This window comes from Brachyhypopomus gauderio, chromosome 8 (genome assembly GCF_052324685.1).
Source record: "Brachyhypopomus gauderio isolate BG-103 chromosome 8, BGAUD_0.2, whole genome shotgun sequence".
In the NCBI taxonomy this organism is placed as follows: Eukaryota; Metazoa; Chordata; class Actinopteri; order Gymnotiformes; family Hypopomidae; genus Brachyhypopomus; species Brachyhypopomus gauderio.
In genome coordinates, this window is record NC_135218.1 from 9,627,996 (window position 1) to 9,639,516 (window position 11,521).

The following is an 11,521-nucleotide window of genomic DNA, read 5'->3' on the forward strand; positions in this document are numbered from 1 at the left end:
TCTTTAATAATGCAGGTTTATTCCTCGGGCTGGACGGAACCCCCTGGCGGGCCGGTTCCGCCCCGCGGGCCGTGTATTTGACACCCCCGCTTTAAACACACGTCTTTACGGAGTCGTGCACGTTACTTCAAATTTACGTGGACACACATGGCGAGGGGATGCAGTACGAGACTTGCTAATAACCAGAAGAGGGATGCAGTACCTCTAATAACCAGAAGAGGGATGCAGTACCTCTAATAACCAGAAGAGGGATGCAGTAGCTACCTCTAATAACCAGAAGAGGGCTGCAGTAGCTACCTCTAATAACCAGAAGAGGGCTGCAGTACCTCTAATAACCAAAAGAGGGCTGCAGTACCTCTAATAACCAGAAGAGGGATGCAGTACCTCTAATAACCAGAAGAGGGATGCAGTACCTCTAATAACCAGAAGAGGGATGCAGTACCTATAATAACCAAAAGAGGGATGTAGTACCTCTAATAACCAGAAGAGGGTTGCAGTACCTCTAATAACCAGAAGAGGGCGGTAGCGCGTTAAGAGGAGTTCTTGCAGCTTTAAGCTTTCTACGTCATTCTACCAACATGGCGGCTCTGTAGGAGTCCCATGCTTGATTGTTGATAAAGCAGTTAAAAAAACCCATTTTTCTTTAAAGCTTTAACGAAAGAGTCAAAGAAAATATGTCACGGCTTATTGTGAAAAATCTCCCAAATGGGGTGAGTATACTGCATCGCGTCGGTCATTGAGACGTCTATATTGTTCATGCAGGGATCAGCTTGCTAACTGTCTAGCTGACACGCAAGATAAACTATTTTGACACATCACTAGCTAACAGTTCATATTTAATAATCTGCTCGTGAAGTTCTGTGCATGTGTATAAAATATAATGAATGGCAATCTAATGGGCTACACGTCTCGCATGTTAGATGAAAGAGGAGAGGTTCCGTAAGATGTTTGCAGCCTTCGGCACGCTGACAGACTGCGGACTAAAGTTCACTAAAGACGGAAAGTTTCGAAAATTTGGCTTCGTGGGTTTCAAGTGTGACACAGATGCGGAAAGGGCGTTGAAACATTTCAACAAAAGCTTTGTGGACACGTCCAGAGTGACGGTAAGTTAACGAGTGACATCCCAATCTTACCTTGTTTGTCAGGACATTAAGTACACATGTTGTACACCAGTACGTACTAGCCTGTGTGTACTGTGTGTAACGTGTAGATGTTTGATATAGTATAAATTTATGTTTTATTTGCCTCCTTCTTGAATTACCTGGTTTTGACAAAAGGCCAGGTGTTGGCTGGGTACTTCTAATGTATATTTATACTGTAAATACATTAAATTAAATGCTAAACACTTATCAACAGCTTAAAAGAGGATTGGTTGTTTATAGGTACATGTATAGACTAGATGTACATAATAAACGTAGAACTTAGTGCACATTCAGATGTGAAGTGTGTAATTATTACATTCTGTTCATTCGAGTCAGGTGGAATTGTGTATGGATTTTGGAGACCCTAACAAAGTCAGACCATGGAGCAAACATAGTCAGCAAGCAGAGAAACCAAAGAACGAACCAAAGCAGCACAAAGCAGAAGAAGGAGAAAAAGAGAAGAAGGTGAGGAGAAAATGTCCTTTAACTTGTAGTTAGTAAAGAGCAATGAAAACATGCAGTATTTCATGTGTGATGATCCCCAATTATGCTTTTACTTTGCTTTCAGGGAAAGAAAGAGAAAAGGCCCGTCTCTGTTCTTGGAGAAGTAAGTTTGCTCTCTTCGTCACCATTATTGTTCAGCGCATCAAATGGGCTGTGTAAAGCTCTTCAGTAGTTTTGGTATAATGTGAAAGTGGCCATTTGACTTTGTGTCTTATTTTAGCTCATGTTACGTCATGTAAAGTCCTCTCTTTGCCCGTTCTTCAGCTGGAGGAAGACCAAGGATTCCAGGAGTTTCTGGCTGTGCACCAGAACCGCTCGCAGGTGCACACGTGGGCCAACGACGCTGCCAACGCTCCCTCTGCTAAGGACAGCAAGCAGAAAGGGAAGAAAGCTGCCAGCAACGACTACCTGAACTTTGACTCGGATGAGTCCGATGAGCCGAGTGATGATGAGGATGCTGCAGCGGACGAAGAGGATGAGCAGGGTGCGTCTGTGTTCCTTGCATTTGTACACACAGGAAGCAGGAAGCTCTTGTGAATTTAGATGCTACTCGACTCTGCATGTGGTGAAAAAGGAAAGACGATGTATTTAAGCAGATCTGGGTGTTCTAATGTGGATTTGCTGAAATGGACTGACTCGTGTTTCCTTCTTAAAGACGCAAGTTGTTTCTGTAATAGGTTCCTCTAAGGAGGCTCTGAAGGATGGCCTGTCTGATATGGACTACCTTCGCTCCAAAGTGGTGAAGTCTAGCATGGTGGATGAGCGTGGAGATGAGGGTGAGGATGATGACGAGGAGCAAAATGCAGAAGAGGAAGAGTGTGTGAACGATGAAGAGAACGACGACAACCAGAAAGCCGCAGAAGCGGCACCTTCCCAGAACAAGGTCGGGCCTCCAGCAGCCATAGCAGCCTGCGTGTTGGTTCTGTTTTGTTAGTTCTTCTCGTTGAAACCCAGGTGCTCTACACTGTTTTTCTGCAGTTTGAACCCACCACAGACTTCACAGTCAAGCTGCGTGGAATACCCTTCAACGCTAAAGAGGTAACATCTCAACCAAGATCTTTAACTTGTTTCATCAGTGGGTTATAACCGCTCAGTTATTGGTTAAATCAACGGCTTCTAAAGGCAGGGGGGTGTTGTTGGGGGTGTGTGTGTGTGTGTGTGTTTGTGTGTATGTGGAGGTAGCAGGGTGTGTGTGTGTTATTTATTACTGCATGCATGTCTGATGAGCTCTTTCTCCTCAGCAACAAATACGAGAGTTTATGTTGCCACTGAAGCCAGTTGCAATCCGCTTTACCAAGAACAAGGACGGCCGTAAATCTGGTAAGGACTGTTGATACTGAGCCACACGTGGGAGCTGAAACTCCAGAGCTTTGGCCTCATGTGTGCTTTACCTCGCTCAGGTTACGTGTACGTGGATGTGCGGTCGGAGACAGAGGTGGAAAGAGCCCTTCGACTCAACAAAGACTACATGGGTAAATCAGTACGAGCTTTCTCTACACACAAATGATCTAGAAGAGCCAACGAAGATACAATGCATGAAGACGTTTTGTATGACGTCATTATTATGCGCGTAGGGGGGCGCTACATCGAAGTGTTTAGGGCCACAAACTTCAGGGACCAAGGGAGACAAATGAAACCCACAAGGCAGGAGAGGAACTTCGTCTCCGACCTGAAGGAGGACGAGGAAGAGGAGGACGTTTCAGAGTCTGGACGGCTCTTCGTGCGCAACCTGCCTTACACGTGTACGGAGGAGGAGCTGAAGGAGCTGTTTGAGAAGCACGGTGAAGACCTGCTGGCCGGCGCTCGCGCCCTCGTTTTTAAATGCGTATAAAAAAGGGTCACGTGGGTCACGTGTGTGTCATCTTCCTCCTGCAGGCCTTCTCTCCGACCTCCACTTTCCCATCGACGTCCTGACTAAGAAACCCAAGGGCTTCGCGTTTGTTACGTACACGATCCCTGAAAACGCAGTGAGCGCCCTCGCCCAGCTGGACGGCCATATATTCCAGGTACAGGGACGTTCCAGGTACTGTCGATCGCGCCTGTGCCGACGTCTCTAACGTCGCTAACGTGCGGCGTGTCGCACAGGGCCGGGTACTGCACATCATACCCTCCAGGATGAAGAAGGAGAAGCCGGATCAGGACGGCGGCGCTCCGGGAAGTTCGTCGTACAAGAGGCAGAAGGACGCCAAGGACAAGGCTGCCAGTGGCAGGTCGCTGTTTAAAAAGCGTATTTTCTTACCGGTGTGACTAATCGCTAATGCAACGTTCTTTTTAACACGTCCGCTTTCTCTGGCAGTGCGCATAATTGGAACACGCTGTTCCTCGGCACGAGTGCCGTCGCCGACGCCATCGCCGAGAAATACAACACGACCAAAAGCCAAGTGCTCGATCACGTACGTTTCAGTTCCGGTGCCGCGCTGACCCAACAGTTTCATGTACCGGCAGGTAATGAGGCTAATGAAAAGAAGAGTGAGTTTTTCTCTGCGTGTCATGACAGGAGTCCAAGGGCAGTCTGGCTGTACGGATGGCTCTCGGGGAGACTCAGATCGTCCAGGAAACCAGACAGTTCTTGCTGGACAATGGAGTAGCTCTGGACTCCTTCAGCCAGGTATAAATGTTATGAAGTGGATGCTGGGATGATTCTGAACGTTTGGGGCGGAGTCCTTTATCCTCTAATCCCTAAGCGTCCTCCAACTGCTGAAAAGTATTTGGCATTTCATCTTTATTATTTTATTGGTGATGTGTGTGCGTGTGTTTGCAGGCAGCTGGTCAGCGCAGCAACTCTGTGGTCCTGGTGAAGAACCTGCCATCTGGGGTGCAAGTAAAGGATCTGGAGACACTCTTTTCGCCCCATGGCTCTCTGGGGAGAGTACTGCTGCCCCCTAGTGGCCTCACAGCCATAGTGGAGTTCCTGGAGCACACAGAAGCCAAACGCGCCTTCACCAAACTTGCGTACACAAAGGTACACTATTTAGCCAAAGCTGTGTGGACACTGGACCATGACGACTACATTAGCTTGCTGGAAATTACATCGCAACAGCTTGTATAACAAACTTCTGAAACAAACTCCATTCAATGAAAAGGTCATTTGTGAGATCAGGTACTGAACTTAGAAGTCCACTCATCTAAGATTCCTTGTTTGGGTTCAAAATTCTATTTATTAATTTGCTTAATCATTCAGCAACAAATAATTACATGAATACAAGTTGCTGATTATTCTTCAACCTAACCCAGTCAAAAATATTGATGATAATTGATGAGGCTTGGAATATATTCAAAGAACTGCAGAAGTGATAAAATTTTGCTCAGAGGACCATTCTTTAAAAAATCATAACTAAAAAGTATTTGGAGTAGAGCTACAAGATTTTACAACATCTCGTGAAAATTAATAGAAATGTTCATGATTTATTTAAAGAAAATCCATAACTTGAGCTTGGAAGTGTGGCTGAGTTGGAACGATCCTATAAGAACCAATAGCACAACGCAAAAGTTTTAATCCCTCCATTTCTTCCTAGTTTCAGCACGTTCCCTTGTATTTGGAGTGGGCCCCTTTGGCTATCTTCTCAACACCACCCAAGGCTCGTAAAGCAGGTGAATGATCAGTATTGAGTATGTTCAGTACTATGTTCAGTAGCAAGTATGTTCAGTGTTCCTGCGTTTTGTTTTGTTTTTCATTCTTCATCTTTTTTTCGTTTTCTAGAACCTGTAGCCGTGAGCAAGGATGAGAAAATGGACCCAAATACGAAGGAGGAAGCAGCTGAGGAGGAGGAGGAGGAGGAGGAAGAGAGCTTACCTGGCTCAACGCTCTTCGTTAAGAACCTTAATTTTAGCACCACAGAAGAAACGCTGCAGCAGGTGAGGTCAGAGTTCATGGAAAAGAAGTTGGGAGTCAAATTCAGAGGTCCAGGGGTCTGGCGCTGTAGTGGAAACTAAAGATGAAGAATACATGAGAATACATCATAAGTACTGAGGCGTGTTAATTGCAGTCATGCCTTCTAACCAAGCTTGTGTCTGTCCATATCACAGACTTTTTCTAAATGTGGAGCAGTGAAAGTCTGCAGTATATCCAAGAAGAGGGATAAGTCAGGTATGTCTGCGTTCGTCCGTGGGCTTTGGTTTGATTTAGACAAGCAGCTAGAGTTGATTTCCTTTAGGTACCTGCTAAGCCGTTTCAAACCCCTTTCTCATATCGACATCAATTATGTGGAACCCATGCTTAAAACGTGAATCTGATCCACTGTACAAAGTAAGTAAAAAGCAAACGCGCTCTCTTCTTTGCAGGCAAACTGTCGTCTATGGGCTACGGCTTTGTACAGTACAAAACCCCCGAGGCGGCCCAGAAAGCCATGCGGAAGCTGCAGGCAAGTTCGTCTGATTTCAGAAGCGTCAGTCTTTTGTGTTTCCCCCATGTCAGACTTGATAGCACAACGTCTCTGAAATGTTTCTTTTCTCTCTGCAGCATTGTACCGTTGACGAGCATCAGCTCGAGCTGAAAGTCTCTGAAAGAGGATTAAAGTAAGAGACATCTAACAAGCATGTATGAAATATCAAATAGGCAATCCAGAGCCTGTAGGTCACGGTCTCGTCTTCTTGCGTGGTCCTCTGGGCTGATGCGTCAAACATCCTGAATATGGCTGGTTATTCTGTTTGACTGTTTTGTCTACCAAACTCAGGGAGGGTGTGGCAAAAACTAGCAGGAAGAAGCAAACGACTAAGAAACAGACGACGTCTAAGATCCTGGTGCGAAATGTTCCCTTCCAGGCCACAGTGAAGGAACTGAGAGAGCTTTTCTGGTCAGATCTTACACACACACACACCTTTTATCTTTCTTGAGGTGTTTAATGAACCACATGTAAATGTGTTGTAATATAATTTTTTTTACAGGTTTTTGAAAATATGAACATCATATTGTGACATTTCAGTTTCATATTGAAATAGTTCCACTCAGATTGATAAATATGCTCCTCTCTAGTACGTTTGGAGAGCTGAAGACCGTCCGTCTGCCGAAGAAGGGCTCTGGTGGTAGTCACCGTGGCTTTGCCTTTGTGGACTTTCTCACGAAGCAGGACGCCAAGGTGGGTGGAGCCTGGCATTCAAATGCCCTTCTCGTCACTCCTTTGCTACAAACAGTCCGTCCGATCTGAAACCACGCCCACCTATGAAACTCCACCCCTCTCTCGTCTCTCAGAAAGCCTTCTCGGCTCTGTGCCACAGCACCCACCTGTACGGCAGACGGCTGGTCCTCGAGTGGGCCGACGCCGACGACAGCGTGGAGGACCTACGCAGGAAAACCGCTCAGCACTTCCACGGTAAGACGGCAGCTCTTCCGTAGCTACGTCACCCAGCACCACAGCTGCACTCTGGATCCAGCCAATTGTTGGGTTTTCCATTACGAAGCTCTCTGTGTGTCCCCAGATGCTCCTAAGAAACGGAAGCAGGCTCAGGTGTTGGAGGGAATCTTGGAGCAGATGGAGGTGGAGGAGAAGGACAGCTGAACAGTCGATCTTCCACATGGCGACGAGGACAGGGTGAAGCGTGAAAGGGACTCGGCTGTCTCTTTATTTGACCTTACATTATTTACAACGACCTCCAGATGAAGGTCATTCTAATCACCAGAGTGGGGAAGTTCACAGCAACCTGGGGTACAGTTGGATGAAATCACTGTGAGATGGACGACATGCAGACATTAATAATCTGGACAAAGGACTGTGTTTTCACTCTGTTTTATACTCTGTATGGACTTTGTAAGCCCTGTTTGTGTCCCTAAATTACTGGTCCTCCCCCACATTCTACATGTTTTAAAATAATAAGTTAGAGCATTTGTATAGACCTGAATGTTTTACTCATGTTTATAGAACTTAGCAGTTTTTGTTCCACTACTTCTTTTGTTCAGTGGATAAAAATGTTGTCTTCTCAATGTACTGTATTTATTGACAACGAAAGAACAAATTTTATGAGTAAAAGAAAACATTTCTACTTAACCATTCCTTGCCTATATTGTGTGATGTAGGCTGAGGGCAGTATCCACTGTTCTTCAAACAGACGTCCAGGTGGTAAAAGTGATAAAGGTGTGACCACCGCACAAAAGAGCCAGTTCTCTGGCATAGTAGCCAGAACACCCATTCACCTTCCAGAGTGACCATCTTCATCACATGACCCTCTCCTTCAGGGCGTGACCATCTTCATCACATGACCCTCTCCTTCAGGGCGTGACCATCTTCATCACGTGACCCTCTCCTTCAGGGCGTGACCATCTTCATCACGTGACCCTCTCCTTCAGGGCGTGACCATCTTCATCACGTGACCCTCTCTTTCAGGGCGTGACCATCTTCATCACGTGACCCTCTCCTTCAGGGCGTGACCGTCCATCACGTGACCCTCTCCTTCAGGGCGTGACCGTCCATCACGTGACCCTCTCCTTCAGGGCGTGACCGTCCATCACGTGACCCTCTCCTTTAGGGCGTGACTGTCCTCATCACATGACCCTCTCCTTCAGGACTGTCTCCATTACATTAATATGTCAGAATGGCTGGCCTGGATCTTTGGTCTGGTGGTCAGTGTATACATTTACCACAGCCCGCCTCTATGTCAAAATTTCTGTTCTCCTGAATATTTGAACCATGAGACCTTCACAATAACTTAGAGACATTAAGGATTCCAGTACCCCATTGTTGCCTTTCCATTAAGTGATTGTTTATGTCAGGAGTTTGTCATTTATGTAGCATTCTTTACAGCAGCCTTTGACACAGCTTTACAGGTGTCCGAGTCCAAGTTCATGAGGAAGAAAATCAAGACTAAAAGGGGAGACCATCTTCCTGTCGTTGACCAGGATACCACAACAGGAAAACATAAGCAGTTAACATAATGTTTAATAAGAACAAGTATAAGCAATAGAGGTCTATGCTGGGCTGATCAGACTCCTGCTCTGGGTTTGACTTCCCTTTATACTGCTCTTGATGTACAGTTAATACTCTCACTGAAAATTGACCTGCATTATTTTCTCTATATGGCATCTCGCATCTCTCAGGGTACAGCTGAAGTTTATCCCCAATATATATTGTGTGTGTATACTTTTGGCAATAGACAGCGGCCACACAGGTGTATAAAACCAAGCACCTAGGCATGCAGACTGTTTTGACAAACATTTATAAAAGAATGGGTCGCTCTCAGGAGCTCAGTAAATTCCAGTGTGGAATTGTGATAGGATGCCACCTGTGCAACAAATCCAGTCATGAAATCTCCTCGCTCCTAAATATTCCAGTCAGCTGTAATATAAGAAAATGGAAGTGTTTGAGAACAGCAATTCAGCCAAGAAGACATCCAAACTTCATGTGGCCGACAGATTAGATCTAGAACAGTGCGCATTTTCTTATATCCATTATATATATATATATATATATATATATATATATATATATATACACACACACTCACAGATTATGTTTTTCTTCAGCTCTGCTGCTTCACTTTGCACAAAACTGATGAAGGATCTCTATCTGAAAATCCTGTTTCTTTGGAAACGTTTTGACCATATCAGCATATCATGGATATCAGTGTCTCTGAAATTAATCATGATAAAATGCCATCATTGACATGGCAGGTGTTCGATTAAGATTTATTAGATTTAGACACTTTTCCCTGTTACACCACGTGGCATACACACACACACACACACACACACACGCACACAAACACACCGGCCACTTTATTAGGTACACCTTTGTAGTACCGGGTTGGACCCCCTTTTTGCCTTCAGAACTGCCTTAATTCTTCATTGCATAGATTCAACAAAGTACTGGACACATTCCTCACAGAGTCTGGTCCATACTGACATGATAGCATCACACAGTTGCTGCAGATTTGTCGGCTGCACATCCATGATGTGAATCTCTCATTCCACCACATCCCAAAGGTGCTCTATTGGATAGAGATCTGGTGACTGTGGAGGCCATTCGAGTACAGTGAACTCATTGATAAGTGACGAAGTAATGATGACCTAATGATGAGCTGATCTATAATCAGCTTTTTTCACGTCAGTCAAAACAATGGTGCCACCATTAATGTATTATATTTCATATGCTTATTAATGATTTTAATGTTGCAAGATTGGTTGATGCTACATCATGCCTTAATAATGCATACATAAACCTTTAGGAATGCTTCTACAAGTGTATAGTATGCACTGCAATTATTAATTTAATTTCACACATCTGGTATTTTTCTCATCTCCTCTGAAATGAATTTGTCTGTGCTACTCTTACTCAGGCTCCAGTGTCTGCTCTTCTTTCTAGGCTGTGGTGTCTGGCACTCACACTGCAAGAAGAGAATGGCTACACCAGAGTTGCAGAATATCTTGGGATACTTTGCCTTCACCCAAAACGTATAAGGCAAGTTGGGAGACAAACGTAAGACTGAACTGAGTTTTGCTTGATTCTGTTCTGTCATCTCTTCCTGTTTGACCTTTTCCTTCTCTCAATCTTTCTAATGATATATTTGACTGCTATTTAGCAACAAATCACAAATCCACTCTGGGGACTGTTTGTGTGTGCCGATAATTCCAAGAGGTGGTTATTACAGCTCTTATCTAACAGTGGTTATTACAGCTCTTATCTAACAGAGGTTATTACAGCTCTTATCTAACAGTGGTTATTACAGCTCTTATCTAACAGTGGTCATTACAGCTCTTATCTAACAGTGGTTATTACAGCTCTTATCTAACTCATCCTGTCAGTCTGCATGTGACATTTAGTGGCTGCAGTTTGGTTACTTGGTGCATTTAAAGAAAACAAGCAATCCAAAAATTGCTTACAAAAACTGTAAACAGGGTATTAAGCAGTTTCATCCGACAGTTTCTATGCATAAGATGGGATTGCAGTACCGCTTGTAACTTTTCTGCTTTTTACACTGGTTCTCTAGCCTTGGGTCTGGGACATTTCTAGTGGAAACATTGTGGAGTCGTTTCCAAGCTTATTTGTGGGATCGTCATCTGCTCCAAGCTGTTTATGCTGCCACCTGAGGCTACTGCTGAGGGCATGGGACAATGGTAATTAGGAAGACAGAATGAGCTTCCCATTGGCAGACCTGGCAGCCTTGCCATTTTTGTAAGACTGCTGAGGGGGAAGGGATCATCTTCCTAATCATAGTCCCAGGATCCTCTGGTGTTATGTTCCACAGCTTTTGAAGCATGTGCTACTGTCAATCCAAAAAGCTTCGGTAACATAATTTGGTGAGGTTTTTACCCATGGACAAATTTGGTTATATGATGCTTCAAAAGGCAGTTTATTGACCCCTGTCTCTAGCATTGTGGGGTAGTGATGATTTGTGGATTTGATGGATTAAGAGGCTTTGGTAGTATCCTCCTTTTGTGGACTTGAAGAACTACCTAACTGAAGAGCTATCATGGTATCTGGTTGTAACTACGAAGACATGCTACATCTACATCATCACCTTTAGTGACCTCATGCTTTTGATAGTCTTTGGTTACGTTAACTTATTAACACGCTCATCCTCTCCATCCAGATTTTCCTATCACACTGGTAAATGTGCTTTCTTCAAGTTTTGACTCTGGTTGACTTCAAAGATCTCCCACAAGGATGGCTGGTTGTCATGGTGTTCCAGAGAGATTGCCATCACGGCTGTCACTGCTGGAGTTATAACAGGAAAAGTAGGCACAGGTCTACTTTGTGAGGTTCCAGCTTGTCAGTGCTGAGATTTGTGGGGTGAAGGAAAAAATATATATTCTTTTGTCGATTATTTCAGCTTTCACTACAGAGCACTGTACCTTCTTCCATGACCCATGACCCTTCTTCTTGACCACAGGCCGCATCGCTTGATTTCTGCATCATCACATTCATGGAATTCATTAAAGCTACTTT

The 11,521-nt window shown here is 44.6% G+C and overlaps 1 protein-coding gene across 1 annotated transcript; it reads left to right on the forward strand.

Moving 5' to 3' along the window:
- Positions 1 to 552: 552 nt before the first annotated feature.
- On the forward strand, positions 553 to 7,627 carry rbm19 (RNA binding motif protein 19). The gene is made up of 24 exons (XM_077014303.1): positions 553 to 710; positions 921 to 1,103; positions 1,479 to 1,607; positions 1,711 to 1,749; positions 1,911 to 2,130; positions 2,324 to 2,529; positions 2,625 to 2,684; positions 2,888 to 2,966; positions 3,047 to 3,118; positions 3,221 to 3,427; positions 3,522 to 3,652; positions 3,732 to 3,856; positions 3,943 to 4,039; positions 4,144 to 4,254; positions 4,408 to 4,608; positions 5,162 to 5,237; positions 5,347 to 5,501; positions 5,673 to 5,733; positions 5,928 to 6,007; positions 6,106 to 6,161; positions 6,320 to 6,439; positions 6,619 to 6,721; positions 6,835 to 6,955; positions 7,062 to 7,627. The coding sequence occupies exons 1-24, from the start codon at positions 675 to 677 to the stop codon at positions 7,139 to 7,141; spliced, it is 2,748 nt and encodes a 915-aa protein (XP_076870418.1). The 5' UTR covers positions 553 to 674; the 3' UTR covers positions 7,142 to 7,627.
- Positions 7,628 to 11,521: the final 3,894 nt, after the last annotated feature.

Coding starts and splice junctions, on each gene's coding strand:
- rbm19 (XM_077014303.1), top strand. CDS start 675: ATGTCACGGCTTATTGTGAAAAATCTCCCAAATGGG. Junction 2,685..2,887: donor TACCCTTCAACGCTAAAGAG/GTAACATCTCAA, acceptor CTTTCTCCTCAG/CAACAAATACGAGAGTTTAT. Junction 2,967..3,046: donor CAAGGACGGCCGTAAATCTG/GTAAGGACTGTT, acceptor TACCTCGCTCAG/GTTACGTGTACGTGGATGTG.